At 40.4% G+C, this 26,178-nt stretch overlaps 3 protein-coding genes across 3 annotated transcripts in view; all 3 read right to left on the reverse strand.

Moving 5' to 3' along the window:
- Positions 1 to 1,202, reverse strand: part of swap70b (switching B cell complex subunit SWAP70b) — a 35,860-nt gene extending 34,658 nt beyond the window's left edge. Inside the window, exon 1 of the mRNA XM_034149242.1 lies at positions 1,020 to 1,202. Within this exon, the coding sequence (XP_034005133.1) occupies positions 1,020 to 1,115 (96 nt within the window). The 5' untranslated portion in view covers positions 1,116 to 1,202. The remainder of the gene's footprint in view (positions 1 to 1,019) is intronic.
- Positions 1,203 to 4,936: 3,734 nt separating this feature from the next.
- wee1 (WEE1 G2 checkpoint kinase) lies at positions 4,937 to 14,378 on the reverse strand. The gene is made up of 10 exons (XM_034149254.1): positions 13,438 to 14,378; positions 11,989 to 12,200; positions 11,126 to 11,192; positions 9,937 to 10,109; positions 9,195 to 9,463; positions 8,144 to 8,230; positions 7,483 to 7,568; positions 7,220 to 7,390; positions 6,448 to 6,593; positions 4,937 to 6,219 (listed from the first exon to the last, which is right to left on the reverse strand). Exons 1-10 carry the CDS (start codon positions 13,924 to 13,926, stop codon positions 6,063 to 6,065), a joined length of 1,857 nt encoding a protein of 618 aa, XP_034005145.1. The 5' UTR covers positions 13,927 to 14,378; the 3' UTR covers positions 4,937 to 6,062.
- A 1,365-nt stretch (positions 14,379 to 15,743) lies between these two features.
- znf143b (zinc finger protein 143b) overlaps positions 15,744 to 26,178 on the reverse strand; it is a 16,485-nt gene continuing 6,050 nt past the window's right edge. The window contains exons 9-15 of the mRNA XM_034149265.1: positions 25,497 to 25,622; positions 24,343 to 24,522; positions 23,068 to 23,295; positions 21,644 to 21,792; positions 21,330 to 21,482; positions 20,238 to 20,366; positions 15,744 to 16,105 (exon numbers count right to left, since the gene is read on the reverse strand). Coding sequence (XP_034005156.1) covers positions 16,028 to 16,105; positions 20,238 to 20,366; positions 21,330 to 21,482; positions 21,644 to 21,792; positions 23,068 to 23,295; positions 24,343 to 24,522; positions 25,497 to 25,622 — 1,043 coding nt within the window. The 3' untranslated portion in view covers positions 15,744 to 16,027. The remainder of the gene's footprint in view (positions 16,106 to 20,237; positions 20,367 to 21,329; positions 21,483 to 21,643; positions 21,793 to 23,067; positions 23,296 to 24,342; positions 24,523 to 25,496; positions 25,623 to 26,178) is intronic.

The raw sequence follows: 26,178 nt of genomic DNA on the forward strand, positions 1-26,178 counted from the left end.
TCTTCCAGTGAACACATTTTGTGCTTTCCTGTATTTCCAAGACTTTCATCAACACTCAGATGAGAGTCAGAGAAAAGTTTCTCCTCTTTCAACACGTTCTAGTTTTCTGTGAAAAGTAGTCCACTGCTGGGGTAACATAGTAAACTACAAATGTACCTTTTCCTTTTTAGATTCAGAGGCGACAAGTTTGACCTGTATTCACAGTTTATTTTTGGAGACTTCTCAACAATGTGTATGCTGCCACTGAAATATGTGGGTGTGTCATTCAGTTGTTTACAAGTTCATGGTTACACACAGGAGAATTAACTTTGGTTTGGTTATGATTTATCCCCTGACACTTACCCATTTAACTCTGATGGACAAAATATAGAAAATCAGAACGCTAATCTTTGATACAAATATAATTATAACAAGTCTCCACCTCAACAACCAAAATGAGCTAATACACAGTTACAGTATCATGGTGTACAAAAAGGAGCCATGTTCTGCTTGTAGTAGAACTTACTTGCAAACGTTGACGTAAGAAACCTTTTCAACGTATTTTTACAGTGTAGTATTGGTACTTTTTTTCTCAATCAAAGTATATGAAAAAGTTGTTGACTACTTGTCTTATCTTATCATGTTATTATGAATAACTTGACCCCATATGACGCTTAAGTTATCTCTGTCAGCTTTAGGACTCCATGTTTGTAGTGTTATGGTCAAAAACAGAAACGCGATGTTGTGATGACCTCAGATAAACTCCTAATCTAACCATTAAGTATTTTAATAACACTGATTTGTGCTTTTTGTGTTTTTTCTGAAGTGGCAGATTGTCCTTCAATCAGTGAGGACAGGTGCGTCTCGGTGCACGCGCAGCTGTGTTTCTCACGAGGAGGAAACGCTCGCATAAAAGCAACTTAAAGTGTTTCATATATGTACAGTTTGTTCTTAACATTGACAGCAGTGGGAGAGTTTCCTGCTCGGCCAAACTCCATCACACTACCCCATAAAGATGCGCAAAGTAAAAGTAGAGTTACCTTCAGCTGAGATTTGGACACTTTCCCGCTTTTGTCCACATCCAGAGCCGTGAACGCGTGCCAGATGGACCTGAGCAACTCGTCCCGTAGCGCCATGCTGAAGGAAAGGTAAAATAATCTCCTCTTCTGCTCCTTCTCTCTCTCTCTGTGGCTGTGTGAGACTCTGCTCGCTTCCTCTATGAAATTCAGCTGGACTGGATGAGGAAAAGTCACATGACGCTGTCTGAGATTCAGAGAAGAGCTGCAGCACCGCGCAGCGAGGGAACAACATCATCATATGTTTCATTAATACCATCATAACTATCTGTGTTTCATTATCACCAGTCAAAAGTACACACGTCCTTTACTCAAGTAGAAGTACAGATACTCGTGTTTTAAAATACTCTGGTAAAAGTAGAAGTACTGACTAAACTTCTTTACTCAAGTAAATGTAAAGAAGTATGGGCTTTGAAATGTACTTAAGTAAAAAGTACCCATAACTACCACCAGCTGTTTTAAAGAGTACCTGACCTTTCTTTATATTAATAGAACAATAATGTCATTGTTAGCTAATGAATGTTTCCATGCTGAACAACGGCAACATGACAACGTTTTCATTGGTCCCTCTTCTTTAGAGAAGACCAGGAAATTATGGATACACAGATCGTGTTCAAATCAATAGGCACGCAATGACTCTAAATAATAATGATCACGCCACCAAACACACATTCAAACTAAAGGAACCAGCCTGTTTGGAAAATGTAAGAAGTAGAAAGTACAGGTATTTGTGTTCAAAATGTAAGAAGTCAAAGTAAGAAATCGTCAGAAAAATAAGAAGTGGAGTAAAGTGCTGATACCAGAAAAATGTACTTCAGTAACGAAGTATTTGTACTCCACTACTTCCCACCTCTGCTCTGGTTAACACCATCATATCTGTTTCATTAACACCATCTGCAGTGGTATAAAGTAACTAAGTACATTTACTTAAGGACAATTTTGAGAAACGTGTACTTTACTTGAGTATTTCCATGTTCTGCTACTTTGTACTTGTACTCCACTACATTTATTTAATACCTTTAGTTACTTTACAGATCTGGATTAATGATGTGAAATATAACCAAGTGTTAAATCAGACTTTAGTTCCACCTGGAGTAAATTCACAAGCTACCCTGCAGTATACAAAGTCATTCAAACTAGCTGCACCTTTACCAGCTTTGAGAACACTTTAATGATCAATCATTATAAAACACATCATATATATTATTCTGAAATGGACCAATCCGCACAATGACTACTTTTACTGTCGCTACTTTAACTATATTTTGATGAGAATACTTTTCTACTTTTACTTGAGGAACATTTTGCATGCAGGACTTTTACTGTAACAGAGTATTCCTACACTCTGGTACTCACGTACAAGATCTGAGTACTTCTACTTTTACTCAAGCACAAGATCTGAGTGCTTCTACTTTTACTCCAGTACTATATCTGACTCAGATATTGTACTTGAGTAAAAGTAGAAGTACTCAGATAATCTGAGTACTTCTACTTTTACTCAAGTACAATATCTGAGTGCTTCTACTTTTAATCAAGTACAAGATCTGAGTAGCCTACTTCTATTTTTACTTAAGTATAAGATCGGAGTACTTCTACTTTTACTCAAGTACAAGATCTGAGTACTCTCCACCTCTGCCCATCTGTGTTTCATTAGCATATATCATAATGTATGGTGTTCAAATGTTTAGAATTATTCAAAAATAATGCAGTTAAAAAACCTCGGTGAACTGGATCTGTTAAACTGGTCGCATTCACACCAGCCTTGTATAGTCCGGTTGAATCGAACCCTTGTGCGTTTACCCGCTTGGTGCGGTTCGTTTGGGTTTATGTGAACGCGGTCCGAGACCTCTGAAGTGAACTAGTGGTGTGGTCCGCCTAAAAGGTGGTCTCTCTCGGACCGCTTGCAAGTGCACTCTGGAGCGTGTCACAAAAACGCGGATGTCTTCAAAATCGTTAGCGAAAGAGTGAAGCAGAATTAAGTGTTGAACAGTGTCGTGTAAAGTAAAAACAACTATCAAACTAAAAACTATACATAAAAGTAAGAACACCTGCCGTCGGTGAAACCTCCTCCTTACTGCAGAACGTCTCTCATTATATGTGTTTTAATGTTTTTTAACGGACATCGTCTGATTATATAATCATATGCTAGAGTCTGTTGATCTCCAGATTAACAGCAGCATGAAAATAACCTGCCGATGCTCCATGGCGGAGGCTCGGGTAGAAATGATTTGCGTTTGTACCCCCTTAATGTCTGACCAATTGTTGAACAGCATTTCCGTGCACATGACTTGTGTTTAAAATGTATAGTCCGTTTGAGTTTTGCCCGTGTGAACACAAACCGAACCTTCTGAAAAATGAAACAATGTAACAAACTGTCGTCTGGTGCGCACCTGAGAAGTGACTATTAGGTGTGAATGCGACCTATCTAATTTTAATTACTTAGAGATTGTTTTGTAAAATAATGCCTGAATACTATGACATTTCTAGTAACAGTCTTATGTCATGTGTTTGTTGCATACTATAATTTGACTGTTTCAATATTTTTTACACGTTACTATGAATATTTCTCCATCATGGTGTATGGTGACTCTTATTTAGACATACTATGCTACTGTATGTTGTTTTCTGTATATGTTTGACCTATAACTGTATACTACGACCTTTTTAAACATACTCGACTATGAATTGTATTTTTCAGCATACTGTGACTTTTTAATCAAACATTTGACATACTTTACTTTTTTCAGCATATTTTAAACATAACTTTTCTAACGTTTGACACGTTTTCTTATGACATACTTTACTTTGACTTTTTACACATACTTATTCGACATACTGTTCTACAACTTTTCCACCATACTGTGTTTTCTGACTTTATTTTTCTCAACATACTATACCACGTTATTTTCAAAGCATACTATACGGACCGTCCACACAGCAGCGTTAAAAAATCTTGAAACGCTTCTGCCCATTCACTTTGAATGGGGTGACGTCACTTTGCCTCACTTTTCGCCGAACTGCATTGTGGGCAGGCGAGCGGAGATTTTCAGGATTTTCAGGATTCAAAATCGAGCAATGTTCAACTTTTGAAGCTGAGGTGGAAGCGTCAGCCAATCAAATCCCGTGTATGCAAATCTGACAGTTCAAGCGCTAGCCAATCAAACCGCGTGTATGCTGGGAGAGACATACCGCAGGTCATTTCCTCATATTCCAAAAAATGGAGGAGAAATTAGCGGTAGGGAATCACCCGGTGCTTTATGACCAGTCCCTATTTACCTACCGGGATATAAACCGGAGGAGCCAGGCATGGAGGGAGGTGGCAGAGACAGTGGTAGGTTTTCGCCTGTTTCGGGAGTTTATATCCAGTTTACTTCAAACTTTTTTGCTTCGTATGTCGGGGGCGGGAGATTCATGTGATTGGTTGTTGGTGCCTTGCTCGCAAAAAATCCCCAAACTTCAGATAGCCCACCTCCAAGATTTTTTTAACGCTGCTGTGTGGACGGGCCGGATTATGTTCATATATAAACAGACTTGACACAGTATACGATGACTTTTTTAAACATACGGTATACTGTTATTTCTTCAGATCTTTTCCATGTACTTCCATGTGCTCTATACATATTTATACACTATTTGACATCCTGTTATTTGTCTTTTTTTAAACATACTATGATTGCTTGACATACCAAGACTATTTTTAGACATGATATACCATGAGTAATTCCAATAACTTATCCATGACCTTTTAAGACTTACCTAACAACACTATAGTTTGATTTTCAATGTAAAGCCTCTAATGAATTATAATTGCATCGCAGCTTAAAAACCAGTCCTTTACAGATTTCCATTGATTGCAAAGTAAAGACCCTTCAACACACAACTCAAAGTGAAGAAGGTGAGAATTTATTTAGAGAACATATGTACAAGGTTACAACAACAGAAACATTGTTTTGTGTTAGAACAATGAGGAATACTTTTCTAAACAGTAATTAAAGAAGAGCAGTGAGGAAAGTAAAAACAGAACAAATGAGAACGTAGAGAGAACAGGACGATGATTGTTCTAATGCTACAGGCAGGGTGGAAGCACCAATAAACGGCACATAAACACTTTAACATCACAGATCATGAGAGAGCTCGAAGTAGATGATCTTCCTCACGTGGCATGATCCATTCTCCATCCGATTATATTAGGGGAGAAACGGAATCCTGCTACTTCAAAATAAGAGCCAATGACCTCTAGAACGATCCAACCCTGATACACACAAAACATCAATAGCAGCAGTATTTTTTATTCTTTTTAAACAAAGAAAGTGTGGCAAGTGTTCCAGATGTTGCCTCCAAAGTGTTCCATTACAAACACAGAAATCCTCAGACCCTCAGCATCAGGCGCTCGACAGGCAGTAAGGTGCGCACGGAAACAAGTACATTCACACTGAAGAGCGGGTGCTTCGGCTTGTTCGAGGGATGTGCAAGGAAAGAGAAACGGAGAGAGAGCCTGACGTCGATTAGAGGAAGGAATGAGTGGGGGGAAAGTAAAGTAGCTACCTTGAGTTTCTGCCGTAAGACAGCGTGTCAAATTCAAACCCAGCTGCATCTCAATATCTGATTAAAAAGGTCCATGAGGCTTTGTGTTTCACTTAAAGTCTCAGCAGAGAGTTGAGAGTGTGGAAAAGGTAAAGTAGCTTGCTTTAAGGGATAATGTTTCCTTTCTCCTAAGTCTATTGGGAAAGAAAGGCTGAACTATGTTGAGTTTATCAAGTTCTACAGCTGACACAGGTCTCCATGGAAAGGAAACTAAAAAGAGACGGATCCACTCAAACAGGGTCCTTCCTTCCTTCCTTCCTTCCTTCCTTCCTCCCTAAAAAGTTGACATTTTTTGCGTTTCTGCAGAAGACAGACGGTCCGTGGGCTGGATTCCAACCCGGGAACAAGTGAGCTACGTTGGCGCTGCATCTGAATTATTTCTGATTCAAAAAGGTCCATGAGCCTTTGTGTCCGACTCCCTGCTCAGTAGATGGTGAGGCTGACGGAGCGGTTCATTTTCTTTCCGATGAGTCTGGAGGTTCGGGGCGTCGGATGCACCGTGGAGCGCGTCAGGATCCGGTCGCCCGATAACACTTTTTCTTCCGCTGCAGCTCGCGCCTGCTGAGCCTTCTTCAGCTCTCTGAGGAGGAAAGAGATGTTCAGTTAGTGATGAGGACACAAGGAGTTTCTTTGAATTAACTAGGACCTCAAATATCACTATACTTTGGGTTTTTTCTCAATTTATCATTAAAGAAAAACGGTGGAAACCCCAATGAAATTCAGTCTTCAAGTAAGAGCTGCAGTAACAATTTATTTAAAGTTTTTCATCCATCATCTTCAAAGTGTTTGCTGTGCAGTTCAGACTCACTTCTGCAGCAGAGCGTTCTTGAACTTCTCGGCGTTGAGCTCGACTCTCAGCTGGTCGGCGCTCATCCTGGCGGCGGTGAGCAGCACCGGGTGTTTGATGAGCTCCGAGGTGGAGGGCCGTCTGCTCGGGTCGGGGTGGATCATCAGCTGCAGGACAAGAGAACATATGAGATTAGGAAGTGGAAGTAAAAAGGTGATATTAAAGGTGTTTAATTTAAAATGTTAAAAGGTGTCTATTATCATCTGGCCGGGGACAACAGCTGGAAATTAGCAATGTTGGCTAAAGCTGCCCCATTTACCGTTTTTTGTGTTAAATTAATGGGGACTGTCCACGACACTATAAACAAATAAACTTAACAAACTAACATGATTATCAACTTTAAAAGCACATTCTTTAAATGCTATTTTATTTCTATTTCTGAAATATATTGGACTGTTTATTTCTGTGTCTTAGTTTCCCTTATGTACATTGCCTTTTTTATGCTGCTGCAATGCAAACATTTCTCAAATTGGGATCAATAAAGTACTTATCTATCTATCTGTCTATCTATCTCTCCATCTGTCTATCTACCTATCTATATATATATCTGTCTGTCTGTCTATTTATCTATCCATCTATCTACCTATCCGTCTGTCTGTCTGTCTGTCTGTCTGTCTGTCTGTCTGTCTGTCTATTTATCTATCTATCTATCTACCTAAATAACTTATCAACATGCAGACACCGAGTGGAGGCAAAGCATAGAAACCCAAGAAGGACGTGTGCAGACTCTTACCTTTAGCAGACTGAGGAAGTCTGGAGAAAGTACTTGTGGGATGTTGGGGAGTTTTCCCTGTCGGATCTCGTGCCATTTGTCTCCGTTGGTGGGAAGCGGCTCGGCTCCCGACGCGCTGACGACGGTCAGAGCCAGAGCAAAGATGTCCGCTTTCGTCAACTTACTGTAGTCCTACAAACGATAAAGGGGAGGAGTGTTATTGACACTGAAAAGATCGACTTGATGAAAAGATAAAAGGCAGTTTTTGAAGTAAGATGACAAACCTCTTGTAAGACTTCGTTGGCGAGGTACCTGCTGTCCCCTTCCTCCACCTGAGGGTTGTTCACTCGGGTCACATGACCGAGATCACCTGGAGAGAGAGAGAACAGATTAGAGTCATGACAATCTTAATCACACGTAACATTTACAGCGGGCGGCTGTAGCTCAGTGGATAGAGTGCTGGACTTCGAATCAGGGGGTAGCAAGTTCGAGTCCCACTGCAGTCAGCATGTCCTGGGCAAGACACTTCACCCCAAATTGCTCCTGTGGGGATTGTCCACAGTACTGAATGTATGTAAGTCGCTTTGGATAAAAGCGTCTAACAAGTGACATGTAATGTAATTTAATTTAAGAAAAACGTGATGAGAAATTCAACCAGACCTGGCAACCCCTCTAACAACAGTGTATCCTTCCCACAAAGTATAACGGATTAAATTCAATTTACAAAAGTACAATTGATTTATAGAACATAAACACCCTCATTTCCAATAACACACATTCCTCATGTCTATATTTGAACTAAACTATAAATACGGTATTTCTACTAAACGTACCTCATTAGTGTATAATAATTACTGACCTGTAAAAATGTAACTTCCATTTAGTTTACTTTTTAAATGTCTTCAACCTGTACTTAAAAATCACACATTAGTGGAAGCATCTTACCTATTTTGTAGACGACGCTGGTCATTCCCTCTTCATCATCACAGTCATCGCAGCTCGACACAGTCTTCCGCGAAATAAAGATGTTGCCTAAAACAAAGACGTTTAAATATGGACTAGTGCAATAAAAATGGCAGGAATCAAAATATGTGCAAAATGTAAATTGGCATATCACGGTTTCAAGGCTTTTATTGTCATGTGCCCATAGAGAGGCGAAGTCCCTCCCTTTCCGGTGGACCTCCATGGGACCTTATTTCTGAAAAAGTATGTATTGAAGTCAATGGAGAGAGAAAGATTATCTTTCGATCCCGTTTGAATTGTGCCACGAATTACACATATGATGTTTGTCAATTTAAAAGATAATTTAGCAAGTCAAAAAAATAAAAATGTGTCGTAAAACTGTGAAGTAACACTTTTTTTTGTGTCAAACCGCTCAATGAACTACATCTCCCGTCTCGCAGCACACACCAAGACGGCCGTCACGTTGGCACATTTCACTTCTTTCTTTCAGAATGAGGCGGAAAGTATTAAAAGAGGTGAAAATCACTCCAAGTCTGGGCATGGTGAGAGCTGCACATACACACAAGGGGAGTTAGTCGGTTCTGTAAGAGCCAGCATGCGGGACCGGGATTCTGGGATTTGTAGTCTTTCTAGTTGCGTATTTTTCAGTCTTATATTTCAACAGTTTTAAGACAAACTGTGACTTTTTTGACATGGAAATTATTTGTTAAGATTGACAAACATCATATGTGTAATTCGTGGCACAATTCAAACGGGATCGAAGAGATACGTTTTCTCTCCCCATTGACTTCAATACATAATCTTTTCCAAATAAGGTCCCATGGGGCGGAAGTAGATGGGCGGGACTTCGCCTCTCTATAGCTACAGTGTAGTTAAAATCTCAGGTCACAGGCTCCTCCTCCAACAGTGCAGCACAATAAAACAGATACAAGTAAATACAAACAGCAAACAGATTAATGTTATGTGTAAATATATATAATATGTTTTATAAAGCCTACTTTTCACCACCATTAGTATTATCTAAAGTACTCACTGGGCTTGATGTCCATGTGCACCAGCGTGGTGGAGTGGATGTATTTGAGTCCCCGTGTGACCTGCAGCAGCAGATCCTTCAGCTCCAGCTCCGTCAGGTAGCTCAGCCTCCTGTAGTTTTCCGAGATGGCGTCGGACAGCGTTCCTCCGTTGCAGTACTCGTTCTGGATCAGCATGTGGTCGTCCTCCGCCCAGGCCGAGTAATATCGAACCACGTGGGGGTGCTGACCCAGAACAGCGTGAGCGTAGACTTCCCGCAGAGCGTTTTGTCTGCAAGGAGGGAGACGGAGGGTTTTAATTAAAAAGGAACATCTGGAGAACGCTTTGAAGTTAAAATGGAGGGAAATAAATAGGGTCTAGACTCTTTTGTTTTCATCCATTGCTCTGAAATGCTCGTGGAAGCTGACATAGCTTACTTAAAAAAGGTGTCAAATGCAAACATTGAAGTTGTAAATATTCGTCTATCAATAACAGGCTTTAAACACGTGTTGTAATTCAAATTCAAGCATCCTAAGGAATACAAAAGAATACCAGGTCTGTTTGCATAAGAGTTGTTTTGCTTGTTTTTCCACTGATTTCCTTTCCTATTCAACACATGGCATGATCCAGAAGCAGCTAATTAAAATGTTGGCAATAAAACTACTAACCATCTACTTACCTATCTACCTACTTACCTATCTATCTATCTATCTACCTACCTACCTACCTACATGTCTATCTACCTATTTACAAAGTGAACTTACTCGTCTATTGATCCTGCCAGAGGCTTCTTAGATCTCTTGATGGCGTAGATGCAGCCGTCGAGTCTCTTCACACATTTGAACACGGCTCCGAACTCTCCACAGCCGATCTTCTCCAGCTCCAGGAACTCTGAGACGTACCGAGACATCATGTTGCTCTCCATCATGGTGATCCTCTGAGAGAACAACAACAACAAACATATTTAACATCAACGTGTCCAATATGTCACAAGAGACATTTAACATGAGAGTCAATGCCACAAACGAAATAAGTTGCAGCGCTAAAACAAAGTTCAAGAAGAAACTTCCTGCAGAATGCAAAAAGTGCCGGATGAAGAGAAATAAATGAACTTATTCCCAACTATAAATGTGTGTTTTACTATAATATATATATATATATATATTATATATATATATATATATATATATATATATATATCTATATATATATATATATATATATATATATATATATATATATATATATATATATATATATATATATATATATATATATATATATATATATCGATATCTATCTATATATATATATATATCGATATATACAAATATATATCTATATATATATTATATATATAGTAAAACACGTAATTTCTCCATAGGATTTTGGAAAATAGCTGGAAATAAGATCTGTGGTTGACACACATTTAAGAGACGGATCACGTTTTGTTAAGCCGGATAATCTCCACATGTCTACCCTACTTTTATAATTTTCAAATCATGAATCTAGTCACCAGAAGCAAAAAGCTAACGTTAAAGGAACTACAGCAGGGTTGCTGCTTTAACGTCACACCAACTTATTATTATTATTCAAAACTACACTCAAAATGGTCCATGTTGAAGCGTTTGTTTTAACAGTTAGCAGGAGGCAGGTACTTGCTTTCAAGCAGAACAGGGCAAACAAACTTAGAGGAGTGTTTACGTGTTCGGCGTAATGACGTACAACGGCCTCGACACCTTCTGTAGTCCTATTCAGCCACTTGGTAACAACCATCGTTTTTCAGACATGTCAACTCTTCAGAAATCACCAGTGGGGTCACTGCTGAACCAAACGTGATCCGTCTCTTCAATGTGTTTCAAACACAGACCTTATTTCCAGCTATTTTCCAAAATCCAGTGGCAAAAAGATACGTTTTCAGTCTGTAAATCCTTAATTATAAGGAATAATTGCCTTTGATGGTGGCACTAATTCCTCCTCTCCCTCTCCGTCGCTCGCCTCCATGTCTTCTCCACAGGAGCTGAAAGATAAAAGACAATGGAGGTGTTGTTAGCATTCATTCCAGCAGGGGGCAGCAGTGAGGGGGGTGGGGTGGGGGCTTCAGGAGCACATGGCGAGTTGAGCAGTAACCATGAGGTCTTGATTTCCAGCCAAACCCCCCTGGCCTCATAACGGCTCTAACGTATCTGGTTATAACAATGGCGTGGATCTGAGAAGCAGATAATACGGTAAACGGGTTCAGCTCGACGTCAACAGGTTTCACTGAAACTGTAAATAATAGTTATTTAACCAAAAACAACCAGGAAATGTGAAACCAAAATATTATGGACTGCAGCTGGTCAACTCCCCCCAGCCATTTGAAAAAAAAAAAAAAAAAACTACAATCAGTTTGTCATATGGGTTTGTTACACCTTTGCTTAAGTCAAAATCATGCATATTTTAAGCATTTCAACGTGCATTTGCAAGCTTTAAACGCATCTAAACACGTGGTAAATTACTTTTTTATAAACAGTACATTAGTTACACTTATTATTGCACTTCCCCATTAACTTTTACTGTGTGTTAAAGTGCTTTTAACCTCCAAAACTATGCTTCATGGCAGTATTTTAAAGAAGAGTGGCCCATTAAAGCATAACAACAAACTTTTAAAAGTGCATTTCCTGTTTGTTAGTACACCTAGCATTCTATAACATGGAATTTATTTAAAACTCCAAGTCAGGCACGTAGTTAATGATTTCCAGCCCCTATAAGAGCCGAGCTGTGTTTTGTGATACACGTCCCTCTAAAGTCGAAAGGTATTTTCTAACAAAACTCACTCATTCCAGTGCGCTCTCTTCCTGTTCCTCTGCTGTGTGGCAGACTGTATGAGCAGGGAGTCAGGGGTGAAAGGGTTAAAGTTGACCAGAGGCGTCTGCTGTCTCCTGCTGCTGTCGGAGAGAGACTTTCCTGAAGGCTCCACATTCTTGAACAGGGCGACTCTCCGGCTGGACGACCCCGACCCGGCGCTCCTAGCTTTGGAAAGCAAACTCTGCAAACAAATTAAAAAGAGACAGACAGATTTAGTGCTTTGATAATTACTTCAAGAGCAGGGGAGAGGAAAACAGCAGATATACATATTCAAACTTTTGTAAAAGGAAGTCTTGTGAAGCTAGGTCGAAGTGTGTGTTGTATATTAGGGGAAAACGGTAAAAGGGAGTTCATATTCCTACTTGATTTTTGGTAAATGTACTTGTAGCTAATGTTGTGTTCCCTGAAGCAACTGGTTATGTGTATGCATTAGAAAGGGTCAGAAAAAACTGGGGGAAAGTGTTACATAATCCTGGTTGACAGTTTATGTTTGGTGGTTCTGAAATAAGTAGTAGTACATGTGGTGCTTAAAATGTAAATGTTGCGTAATCAGGAAGAAAAACATGTCCAGGCTAAAAACTCCATGTCACCAAATGATCTGGCAGAGTACAGAGGGAGCATTATGCAAGAGCTCAGTTACACATTAACTGGTGAACCACATAGCACAAGTATCCCAAGGAATTCAAAAAAAATAACTGACCTGGTTTGTTTGTGTAAGATTTGTTTTGCTTGTTTTTCTATCCCATTTAACACATGACATGATCTAGCAGCCAAATCAACATGCAAACACACTAAGAGGAGAAATGTCACTCTAAAATGCTTGTGTAAGCTGACATAACTTGCCTGAAAAGGTTAAAAGTGTGTCAAATGCAAACATTAAAGTTGTAAATATTAGTTTATCAATAACAGGCTTTGAACACGTGTTGTAATTCAAATTCAAGCATCCTAAGGAATTCAAAAAAAAGACCAGGTCTGTTTGCATAAGAGTTGTTTTGCTTGTTTTTCCACTGATTCCCTTTCGTGTTCAACACATGGCATGATCCAGAAGCAAGATATTCAATGTGCAAACACATTTAGAGGATAACATGCACTCTAAATGCTGTTTAGAGGTGTTATGCAAGATCATAACTTAACCTAAAAAGGTTCAAAGGGTGTCAAATGCTAACATTTAAGTGATTTCTTAATAATCTTAACTAAACCACTTACTATGTAATCAATAACAGGCCTTTTACACACATTGCAAGTCAAATGCAAGGACTTATATAAGAGCTCTTCCAACACCATAAGGCTGTTGTAGTTTTCAAAATCAAAACCAAACTGTCTCTCTGAAACTTGCCTTATTTCTGCATCTAAAAGACCACTCACTTAGATATACATTTATAAGAAAACTAGTGTTATTACAGTATACGAAACACTACCTTTGGTGTGTGCGGAGTGTCAAAGAGTCTGAGTTTTCTGAAGGTTTTGTGTGGAGGTGTGTCGGGGCAGTCTGGGATCGGAGAGCTGGACGCTTCCCCGTCGTCCTGCACGTATGACCGGTCCGGGGAGCCTCCGTACAGCCGGGAGGACTTCCTGGGAGACGGGGAGCAGTGGGCGAAGATCACGCTGCTCGGGGACCGGAGGTGAGAGGGGGAACCGAAGCTCTCCTCGTCCCACAGCTCCACGTCGTCGTCCCCGCAGGACTGGTTCAGGGGGCTGCTGCTGCCCTCCAGGCGCTTATCCACCGTGTCCCGTCGCACTGGCATCGGGGAATCCATCTCCGTGAAGCCGGACTCCCCCCCGGTGCTGTTGTTTACGTCCTCTATGGACTCATCCTCCCCATCGCTGGAGGTAAACTGTAGTTTCTGTCGGATTGGCACAGTTTTAGGAGCCGGAGATCCGTGCCGATGGCGAGTGTAGCTCGACATTTTTATTTTCAGGATTTAAACCCCGGCGACGTCGACGGGAAAATCCCCCGGTTGAACCCCCGCTACTGTTTAAGTAGCCAAAACACACAGTGAACTTCCAACTACCTTAATGTAAAGGTATCGAGTGGAAAAAAACGTGTTCGAAAGCGACCGTTAATACTTTAAAAGTCCGTTAGCATCCCAGGAAAAGTTAGCTTGTTTGCTAACTCCAACACGCCCCTCCAACTACGAGAAATGGAGTCGGCTAGCTAGTAGTCACCGTCCCGAAGAAAGTAAAAACAAACTGAAACTACCCGGTCAAGTCGGGTATCGGTATCCGTCACTTCTCGATGTCTCGCGGACACAGAAACAGGTCTTTCCACAATAAAACCAATTCAATGTTGACAGAAAAAAAGTTTGAATGAGTCAAGAAGAACTAGGCGGCTCTTCCCATCACGCGCGTGGCAAAGGACTTCCCGCGACCGTTGGTCACATGCTCCGCAGCGGCCAATCAGAGAGCTCCTCGGATATTTGAAAGATGGGCGTTCCAGAGAGGTCTCGGGAAGGGTTACGTCACCGGTAGAACAGCAGCGTAATGGCGCGAAACGCCGCGTTGCCTCTCAAGTCTCTGCAGGAGTCAACAATCAAAATGAACCTCAAGACAATGCGTCTTTTATTCAGACCGCATGATCAATGGAGCCGCGATAAATACAAAGGGCAAAGTTCAATCTGAATAAAAAAAAACGTCTGATCAGTTTATACAAGGCACAATAGATCTAAAACACATCATTTATTATAATTATAAAATGGATCTGAGTGGTTAAAAATAAGTGGTCGAATAAGTTTTTATTTATGCATTTGTTTCCATATTTAATATTTTGTCTCAGTATTTATTTATTTATCTATATATTCTAAGTTATTTTGTATGTATACATGTATTTATGGATTTAATTGGTAATTCATGTGTGTCATTTTCTCTCATCCGTAGCCTACTCATTTTACTCAAAAGGAGCTTTACCAACATATTGGTACAAGTCTTGCAATTATATTCTTATTATATAACTTTCTGAACGTAACAAGTCTGCCTCAATAGTAGTTTCATTTAAATATTTAAATTAAATGTTGAATGCAGGATTTTTGCTTCTTTTGCTCAAGTAAACATTCATATAATATATGTTCAGGTTGGTAAAGTTTTTTGATCTCAAGTTCTGCAAACGTAGGAAAACCATCATATACTCATTTACAAGAAAAACATATTTCAAATTGTATCGTAAAGTAAACATATGAATAGAAAATTGATTGAGAAAGCCCCCTTTCAGAGTGTGACATACTATAATAACAGGTTTTATGTAGGATTTGAATGCCTGACATAATATATTCGTAATTTTAAAGCCGTTTGAGATAAAGCCACTTTTCCTGTATATGTTGTCTTTATCAACACAGCATCTTATTGTATGAATTAGTGGTACAATATTTGCCTTCAATTATGATGTGAAATTCACATATTGCATATACACATCAGTCTGGATATTTTCCTCATCTATTGTAGAAGTTTAACAGTATTTTTTGTTAACCATATTTGTCATTGGATATACTGCAAAGTTACCGGTATTCCTTTTAAAAATATAATTGTTTGACAGAATTCAGTTACTCTGACCTCTACTACAAATGTCACGCACCCCAATACCATTGATAAACTCATAAATGAAATGTTGTGTCATGTAATCCTTAACTGAACCTATAAATACATGCTTGTAATATTTATTTTCCGTATGTGCTGTGGGAACGATGGTTTCGTACGTTTAACTCGGGAGTTGTTAAAATCAAGTACAGTCATATAACCACACAATTTCTCTTTAATTAGAAATAGCATTAGCTGTACACGTCGCTGTGCACTGTGCACCATAAACATTAGAAAGCATTTTCCCCTCTCCCGCCTTGGTCGAGGGACAAAATAGCATAGCAGGGCTCCAGTTATCAAAATCCTATGTACACATAAAAGCTAAGTCCTCTGGTGGAAAGACAAAAAAACAAAACATGGGAGGAAGACACGTGATTTCTCTCGTCAATATATAGTCCATTTTAGACGTTTGATGCCAAATCATAGTCCATAATGAGAGCATCAATCGTCCAGCCCCTCTCCTTGCTGTATTCTCGATGCTATCCTGATGGCTTCCTCCAGCGAGGGCTGATCGCTGAGCTGCAGAGAGAAGAGGGAAACAAAACACGTTATACAAACAGTGATTGACATGTTGATAACCTGTTAAATCGCTCACTGCCACCGATTTACTCTGATACGCTTTGAAAACTCAATACCACCTCCTGTGACTGTTTTACAAGCTGCTGAATCTCACTGATAATCGTCACGTGGTAAAAGGTACAAAAAGAAAGTTTGCTTTGTAATTAACATGACAGAAAAGAGCAGAAGGGGGTGGAAAGAAAACAGTGTTTTTCAGGATGAATAAAGGTCATGAGACCAGCATCCTGTGATGTGATCATAGGGGGTTTAATCCCTTAATACCCAATATAGTATTAAACACAATATGTAAATACAGGGTCTTTACAAACTTTTAAGAGTGAGATTTAAGTACTTTCAAGGTACGTACATCCAAAATATCCAGTATTTTTAAGCCTTTATCATCACCTCTAAAGTGTAACTACAACAACAACACCACCATTACTTTGTACCAAAATAACTCAACGTAAATTCACCAGTTTTATTCTTTTTAAACCAGCATAAATTATACTGGTTTATGTGTTTTGACTTTTGACCTTTTCGTGAGTAAGAGATCTGAGAATGACAAAAAAAAAGAAGCAATATTAAAGTATATTCCTAACCTTAAAACATACCGGTTTCAATTAAAGGTCCCATGTCATGGCCATTTCTACTGATCATATTTCCATTGTTGAGGTCTACTAAAATAAATGTATATTGTGCAATTTTCCAAACTCACATTGGTTTCTCATACAGCATCTCTGTAAAGTATGTGTATTCACTCTCTGTCCTAAACGGCTTGCTGGAGCTCCTGCCCCCCCCTCCCTTGCCCCTTTCACACCGGCGCTTTTCCAGCTCCTGCTGGGAGCTAGAGCCTGAAAAGCGCCGGTTTTTCCTGTTCACACCGCAGCGGCGGCTCGTCATAGCTCCGGGATGCGGTTCACTTCCAGCTCCAAAAAATTGTCGGTCCAGAGGCAAGAGCTTCGGAGCTATGACGCGGCGTCGCTTACGTCTCTTACGTCGAGGCGTGCAGGAAACCTTACTTTGACCATCCCTTCGCTGTTATTGATCATTGTGGAGAGCAGGCAGACGTTTTGTTTGTTATTATAGCAGCTATCGGATGGAATTAATACATGGGCTGCACAGGTTGTCATGTCCGACTATCACAAGTAGAATCATAATGAAAAATACGCCGGTAAAAAGTGCCTGTATAAAACGGCTTAGCAAGTAGTCAGTTTAGCTTCGGTTGCTATGCTAACATCACCCATGTTATACCAGAGAAACTTTCATAACAGCGTTGTGATGCCAAACAGCGTCAATTCAGACTGACACACATTCACTTAAGGGGAACTGGGGATATGTAACAGCTGCTTGTGTGACAGTCAGACAGTGAATACTTTAGAGCCGTGTGAGCTAACCCGGAGCTAACGGGAGAATACACTCCCGTGGAAGAGCAGCCAGCACTGCAGCGGTCGCTAAATGCAGCTGAAACACATTAATAAACAATGAACCACGGCACTCTGGAGAAAAGTATTAGGTTGGAGAAGTCGTTATTTAATTTAATCTGGCTTCGTATGATTAAAAGCAACGCAGTCCCCGGCCCGTTGTTGTTGTGGGAGAAAATCAGCGACGTAAACGGTGACGTCATGACGCAGCAGCGGCAGCTCTGGGCAGTGTGAACAGAGCGGGAGCTGAAAAGGGAAACCGGAGCTGAACCAGAAAAGCTCTCGCTAGGAGCTAGAAAGGGAAAAGCGCTGGTGTGAAAGCCGCATGAGTAGTGCAGCAGCTAATCAAAGAAATACACAAGCCGTTACAAGTTGATCTGTAGTCCTCTGTCACACATTCAAGTTGTAATTAGAGTAGTTAATTAGTAGGTGTGAGAAGCTCTGTTTTCTAATGTCCTGATGGTAGGAGCTCAGGTCAGAAGTGTGTCTTTTTGTTGGGTTTTTGGGGGGGGGGGGGGGTTATAAGAAAATACTTTGTGAAGGAATGTTTTTGTTTATTGTTTTGATCATTGCTCAGATCTGAATATATCAAATACTGCTACTACTAAATATATATCTAATACTTTTCACATTTAGGTTGTTGTATACCCTCTTTGCCATAAGAAGAACTTGATAATATTAAGAAATGCACAACATTGTTTTGTCATATAGCTCCTCGATATTGTGACAAGATTGACTGTTAATGCTTTCTCATATTTACACAGTGAGATGTTTGATAAATAATCATAAATAGGGATGCTCCGATCGATCGGCCGATATTCACTCTCTGCCGATCGATCGGTGCTCTCTATAAATGCCGATCGTGAGAGCCGATCACATGACGTAAAATACATGACACTTTTCTCTGTACGCGGCAAAACAAGCTCGCCCAAAATGGCTTCACAGTCTGGCAGTAAAATAGCGGTATGCAACGTGTGTGAAGCAGAAATCCTGCAGCTCCACCCGCTGTGACGGACCGGTGAGCGGAAAAACACACACTAAGAGTTAGACCTAACACACTTAGCTATTTTATCTACCTCTGGAACAAGCTAAACTAGTTATAAATATATGTATTCTTCACTGTCGGGTCACTCATTACTGGATCAGTGAGCTGCATTAGAACTGACGAGGCTGTCAGGAGAGAGAGAGAGGAGAGGAGAGAGGGAGAGAGGAAAGAGGGAGAGAGGAGAGAGAGAGGAGAGAGGAGAGAGATAGAGAGATATAGTAGGTCCGATAGCGAAGATATAGTTCCTCTCAGATCTTATCTCTCTCTCTCTTTGTCTCTCTTCTCTTTCTCTCTCTCTCTCTCTCTCTCTCTCTCTCTCTCTCTCTCCTCTCTCTCTCTCCTCTCTCTCTTTCCTCTCTCTCTTCTCTCTCTTTCTCTTCTCTCTCTCTCTCTCTCTCTCTCTTTCTCTCTCTCCTTTTCTCTCTCTCTTTCTTTCTCTCTTCCTGCTCTTCTCTCTTCTCTCTCTTCTCTTCTCGCTGATAGCTCTATAGTCGCTTCCGCTAATCACACTGCTCTTTATTAGTCCACATTAATCATTTAATAATCCATTTTTCTCTTGCTGGTAAAGTAACGTGTTTTCTTCTATTGTAAGAGGGGTCAGTAAGGTAAGGCTACCGTGACGGTTTGATTCAGAAGGAGTTTAATGGATAAGATCCCTGATGTTGAGGTGACCAGAATGTTTATTTCCACTGTGTACAGCATGTTATAAGGGACCCACTTCTATCTTTATGCAAGGGATAATGTGCAGCGAGGCGTCTCTATGGGGAAAAGAACACCTGAATCTAGATCCCTCTGCAGGTGGTACTTTAACTGTATTTTGATGCTAATACTTTTGTACTTTTACTTGTAACATTTTGAATGCAGGATCTTTTATTGTAACCGAGTATTCCTACACTCTGGTACTTTTACTCAAGTACAAGATCTGAACTTCTCCCACCTCTGGCAATAAATCCTGAGTGGTTACCAAAAAAAAAACCCTGCTCTGAAGGTTATTTTCATTTTACAAATCCTGCACTCAGCTTTGCTTTCTCCAATATCATTGAAATGCAGCCAGAAGCTGCTTCTTTTTTCGGTTTTTCGCAAATTTCTTGACTTTTTCCGACGCGCTTGCATTTAAATCCGGCTACCCGTCTCCCCGTCGCTCTGTGTAGCTGGCCTGTACCACTACACCTGCTGTCTTTGGAGCGTCTGCCCCCCACCCTTCTTTCACATAATGGTATGATCCTAGTGTGTCCTCGCATATGATTGGCCGCATGGTGGCTCAGCAAAATAAAGTCCCGCCCCTGCCTGCATGGATTCTCAGCAAGAGTTGCAGCGGCTGAAGATTCTGCTCTCCCCGACGGGAGTCTGCTCTTCTAGCGGCAGCTCGCGATCGGTGTGTTGGAGACCCCTGAATTAAATTATCAAGTCACCTCAAGTCAGAAGGCTCAAGTCAAGTCCCGAGTCATTGGTGTTCAAGTCCAAGTCGAGTCGCAAGTGTTTTGTGATTTTGTCAAGTCGAGTCCAAAGTCATCAAATTGGTAACTCGAGTCAGACTCGAGTCCAAGTCATGTGACTCGAGTCCACACCTCTGCAGATTGGAACTCAGCCCACCATTCATTCCCTCCTACGGAGTCGCTCTACCAACCTGCACAGCGATGTGAGTGCCGTTGGAGGTGGCCAGTAACGTGACGGGATGAATGTCTTCGTGCTCCTGACTGTATCCCGAGTCCTCCACCGTCTGGAACGCCGCCATGTCCGGAGTCATGATGGCCACCTGAGGGCGACAGAGAGACGTTCACTAATCAATCCTCTGCTTTAGTGTTGGGTTAGAAACTAACAGCTGTATGACCACATCTGGTAATCTATTTAAACAATTTGTAACATGCATTTTACAATAAAATAATCTAAGGGGAATTTCTTGTTATTTGTTTTTAACTTGTGATTTTGTAAAGCACTTTGAGCGTCATGAGTTGTATGAAAAGTGCTATATGAATAAAGCTTTATTATGATTATTATAATTATTTTCCAGAGCAAGTGACTTTGTTGTATTGAGGAGATTAGGATTAGCAAAATGATTGTTATGTAGAAAGACAAATTAGGTGTAGATTAATGGTGTAAATAACAATTCAAATGTGTTTGTCTCATAAAGAATAGCAACCGTGTCGAACGTAATGTGAAGTCAAATGTTATGTTCTTGTTTTCCTTTTTGAGGCAAGTAAAATTGATACTACGGTTGTCTTTTGGACATTAGCTAGGTACATTGTACTTGTCCTCCATGATTTATTTGGCTGGATGACTATAACTTGAGTTGTGCTTTAGGAGGATGACTTTTTATTTTGAAGATTTTATTTGCAAAGCTTGAGAGAAAAGGGGAGACTATTTGGTTTTTGATCAAGTGGTAAAATAACCGGTATTTCTCTAATAAAATAAAATGTTGGAGCAGTGTCAAATGTTTTTTTGGAGTCTGGTGAACCCATGAGAGTTAGGCACTTCATATTCATGTTACAAAATGAAGAAAATCAATGAATTAAAATCAATTTGTAGCAATCATGGAGGTACAGCAGTGAATGTGAATCATCATGAGGTGAATATCTAACAAAAAGTCTGTGGTAAAGTTTTAGTTTTTTTTAGAAGTAAACGTGTCTGGCTAATTTCAGATAATTAAAAAGAAAAAAAATATATAATTATTTATAACATTTTGTTTTTCCATTCTAACAATATTTTTGCACTAATTTACCTGTTCCTCCGAGCCGTCTGTCGTCACCATGGTAACCGAGTGAGCACCTTGCGTCGTCAGTTCGTGTGCCGGGATGGTAATGGTGGTGCCTTCTTGGGTTACCATGGTGATCGTTCCACCCATAGCTTGTAGATCTGCATCAGAGATACTGACCTGAGGAGAGAGAACATAGTTATGTGTAAACATCTTGTTTTATTACAGATATTTTCCCGCCTTAATACCTTTTTTGATTGACAGATTTAATGGAATGTGAACGGAATGTTGCCATTTTAAGTCCCCGGAACTTTCATGAATTTTAAATCGCATTCCGTTACCTGCTGCTGTGTTCCGTCCTCCTGCGTAACCAAGGCAATGTGTTGCTGACCAATCATCTCCGAGCTTTCAATCGGGACCTGCTCCGAGCCGGAGTCGTCGGCCCCGACAATCGTCGTGGTGTAGCTGACGTTCGGGTCATCGATGGCATCTAAATCGAGAGTAACACAATGAATTTGAGATGAAAAAGTCTATGTTGACGACTGTGGTTGCACTCGGAGCTTCGGGCTCAGAAACTCGTGGAGAACTTAACGGTAATTATAAAATGCCCTTAGGTAAATGTTCATTTAGACAAACAGCTTTTCTGTTCGGGGTAAACATGGGGAACATCTCTGGATATGAACCTCAAACTGGATCCTGAGGGGGTTATTTCAAATTCAAACTGAAGTTGTTTTTAAATTGTTATCAGCCATGTTCTCCCACATTATCTGGGGCTTGTAGTTGTATTGGTTTGGGTTGTATTAAAGTGCACCTATCATGCTATTTTTAGCAGGGTATATGCAGGAATCCTGAAGTCAAATGTAATACCTTTTAAGACCTTTTTTAAGACCCTTTCCATACATTTTAAGACCTCATCGCCACTTGGAGTTTTAACCGGTTACATTGGCGACACACTTTACTATATACAGTATTGAGTGTCCTTCCTCCTTATCTTCCAACCATTTGGACGCAGACTTGCATTTCCCCATAACGATGTTGTTTAACAACCGGCGTAAACGGACCTTCGCGCGCTATCAAGCAGTGAGCGTGCGATGTCCTGTTCAGATGACGTCAAATCCAACGGGATGGCATAAATAAACTACACAGAATCACACTACACACCTACGCAATGATTACATTCAGGCAGACTGTAGAATACAACCTCTTTGGACAATTTATATACTTATTGAAAACAAGCTACAAAATGTAATACCTTGGAAAATGCCGTTTAATACTTTTTAATATAATATATATTATTATATAATATATATATATATATATATATATATATATATATTATTATATAATAATTTTCGCTAAATTGATTAATCAACTTTTAATACTTTTTAAAACCCCTGTTTAGGCATATATTATGGGTCTCAGATATATACAAATATATAAAAACCATGTCTATGATGTGTTTTTCTCAAAATACAAACAGATCATGCATTTTAGAAATCCCTCACATCCCTCTATTCCAGCCCGAGATCCGCCATAATCCTGAAGATATTCCGTTTATTATTATTTATAGTGTAACAAAACAATTTCCAAATTAAGGATTAATACAATACATTCAATCTAGATCTAATGTCATTTCTGTTTGAAACTACCCAAAAGATCATTTAAAGAACTGTATTTGTCTTTAAATGTTTTTTTTATGTAATACTCTGTGTTAAAATAAATACTTCATAAGGTAAATGATCTCTAATGCTACATTCCCACTGACCTGTCGGGGGTTCAAAGTAGGCCTCCTGCTCCTCCTCGATGGGCTCCGTGTCGTTGTGAGCGGTGCGTTTGTGCATGGCGAGGGTGGAGATCTGCTTGTAGGTTTTCCCACAGTGGTTGCAGTTGTACGGTTTGCAGGGTGTGTGGACCACGTGGTGTTTGTAAAGGCTGGAGTATTCTGTGAAGCGCTTTTCACAGCCAGGCACTGTGCAGACGTAAGGTTTCTCTCCTGGGGAAGAAGAAACAATTATAACCTTTATTTGTTAAGATCTTTTTTTATATGAATGCATTTGTACAGGCTGAACTCAAACTCTTTCTCATAGCATTTAAACGTTACATGTCACTTGTTAGACGCTTTTATCCAGAGCGACTTACATACTCAATACTGTGGGCAATCCCCACAGGAGCAATTTGAGGTGAAGTGTCTCAGGGACACAACGACATTGCTGATTGCGGTGGGGTTTGAACCTGTGACCACCTGATCCGAAAACCAACACACAACCCACTGCACCACACGCCTCCTTAAAGGGGACCTATCATGCAAAATGCATTTTTCGATGTATTTTATACATAAATGTGTGTCCCCGGTGTGTCGGGGAACTCACGCAGCGTCAGAAAATGAAACCCTCTCTCTTTTCCTCCGTACCCAAATCTCTAAAAACGGGGCTACAACGGAGCTGATCCAGATTTGCGTCCGATATGACGTAATATCGGAAATGTGGACCCACGGCCCTATCAGAAACGTTGCTATCAGAAACGATGCCCGACTGTTTTGGACGTAATATGGTCGGTGTTTACATTAGCATCGCTAACACTCAGAGCTAACCTGTACTGGAGAGCATGTGTGTGAAGAAGCAGGAAATAAAAAGGAACTCACCTTGTGGTATAACCGGCAAGAGAGAAAGCCTTTGAGCTCCATACTGTTTCAGAGATAATCCTTGATAATCCATGATATGGCGTTTCATCACCGCAGTATTTAGTTTAGACAGTAGCTGCCGGGTCCCGCATGAGCTCAGCCCCTCCTTTTTTATTTTTTATCAAGCTAGTTTTATACCCCAAATCAGCACTTTTGAAACAGGAAGTGAAATAGAGGGATATGAGGCATAGCTAGAATGGGTGATCTGTTTGGTATTTTGAGCAAAACACTTCATAGACATGTTTTTTATGTATTTGTATATATCTGAGACCTATGCTATTGCCTAAAAATAGCATGATAGGTGACCTTTAAAAAAAATACAACTGGCACACTTGTGTTTAAGTTGTTAGAGACACTCACCAGTGTGTATCCTCACGTGGTTTTTGTAGTTGGTGGCGCTGGCGAACGAGCGTCCGCAGGTGGGCTCGGAGCAGTAGTACGGCCGCTCCCCGGTGTGCGTTCGGATGTGAACTTTGCGGATGTTGGACGTTGTAAACGACCGGCCGCAGCCGTCCATGGGACATTTGAAAGGCTTCTCTCCTGCACACAAGAAATGGGATGTCCGAGATTAAGCCACCATTTTTTTATTCTGCACACAGGTTATCTGCAGCTTTTTGAGAGTAACATTTGAGCACAATTCAAGCACTTCAAGGTCAAAAATCCCCTATTTAAAGTGTCCAAACTCATGCTTTTATGCAAATGAAGATTTCCTTTATTTCCACAGTAATCAGTTTATATTTGGATTATTTTACAAGCCATGTTTTTTTTTAATTAGGAGGGATGAAACCCTCTTTAATGGTCTCACATGCAGAGCACACAGCACACACAGTGAAATGTGTTCTCTGCATTTAACCCATCCTAGTACCAGGAGTCTAGTACCCGGGGAGCAATGGGAGTGAGGGGGGAAGGGGGGTGTCCGGTGCCTTGCTCAAGGGCACCACGGCAGGGCAGGAGGTGAACTGGGACCTCTCCAAGTAGCAGTCCACACTCCATATTCAGGTCTGAATACGTAGCTAGCTCCAATGTCTGCTGTGAGATGCAGATATGATGTTGGGGATTGTGAATTAAACTATTTAAAAACATTAGTTACCGTGTCGCTTAATTACAGGATTTAAGTGAAAAAAGGGGGAATAGATTCCATTTTAAATTGACTGCGAGTTGGGTTTAAAAAAAAACAAACAGTCTATCTTTCAACCAATCCTGTTATTAAAAAACCTCGGAGTCATGCTTTCATGATGATCGCTCGCCTGAAAACTCCTCCAGCACAATGTTTTTTCATAAAACAGCTGTGCATGACTCTTGTCTTTGTTTTAACATAACTTCAGTTGCAAACCCTCAGTTGCTTCTTTGTTAAACAAACAGCCTTAAGGTAGACGTTTTTTTATTTCAGCTCGCAGCAAAAGCAAACCGCAGTTAAACCACACGCAACTCCTGACCCATAAAAGAACATTCAAACACACTTGGTTTTTTAAGCATACGGTGTAATACAATGATATCAGACTTTGGTGATGTACCTGTGTGAGTCCGTGTGTGTTTCTGAAGGTCTCCGGAGGTTTTGAAGGACTTGCAGCAGTTCAGCTCTTGACATCTGTACGGCTTCTCCCCCGTGTGTGTGCGTGAGTGACTCTTCAGTCCATACCCTTAGAATATAAATAAAAACAGAAATTAAGTGGCATTCACATTCAGTTAAAAGCCCTTATTCCTGGTTAATACACACTTGCTGATAAGAGCACTTGATACTTTATTTTAGGTTAAAACTATCCATTTTGTCAGGTCATTATTTTATTCATAGCATTTTTTTTTTGGTGTGCAATCACAGCGTTAGTCCACAGTAATCAACTAGAAGGGCAGACCTCTCCCAAGGCCAAATTGAGTGTTTTGCAATGTTAATAAAAGGTGAAGAATAGTTGTTGTATCAGGCCTGTGATTTGGATATGTTACCATGCTATACCCGTACACCAAGTTTCTTTAAAAACACCAGTAGTTTCTCCTGAATTCTGAAAACAATCAAACTGCAAAAACAACCTCTTTAGCGAAATGTACTCATGGGCGTAATTTCCACTGGGGACAATCCCGTTTGTGTCCCCCCCTTTTCAAATGTGGGTTGTTGTTTTTTTTACGCAAGCGCACACAGCATCTCTGTGTGTGTGTGGCACGAGTGCATTTTTTGTGTGTGTGTGTGTGTGGCACGAGTGC

This window comes from Trematomus bernacchii, unplaced genomic scaffold, assembly GCF_902827165.1.
Source record: "Trematomus bernacchii unplaced genomic scaffold, fTreBer1.1, whole genome shotgun sequence".
NCBI lineage: Eukaryota > Metazoa > Chordata > Actinopteri > Perciformes > Nototheniidae > Trematomus > Trematomus bernacchii.

Coding starts and splice junctions, on each gene's coding strand:
- wee1 (XM_034149254.1), bottom strand. CDS start 13,926: ATGTCGAGCTACACTCGCCATCGGCACGGATCTCCGGCTCCTAAAACT. Junction 7,569..8,143: donor CAGCGTCGTCTACAAAATAG/GTAAGATGCTTC, acceptor CTCTCTCTCCAG/GTGATCTCGGTCATGTGACC. Junction 7,391..7,482: donor CCAACGAAGTCTTACAAGAG/GTTTGTCATCTT, acceptor TATCGTTTGTAG/GACTACAGTAAGTTGACGAA.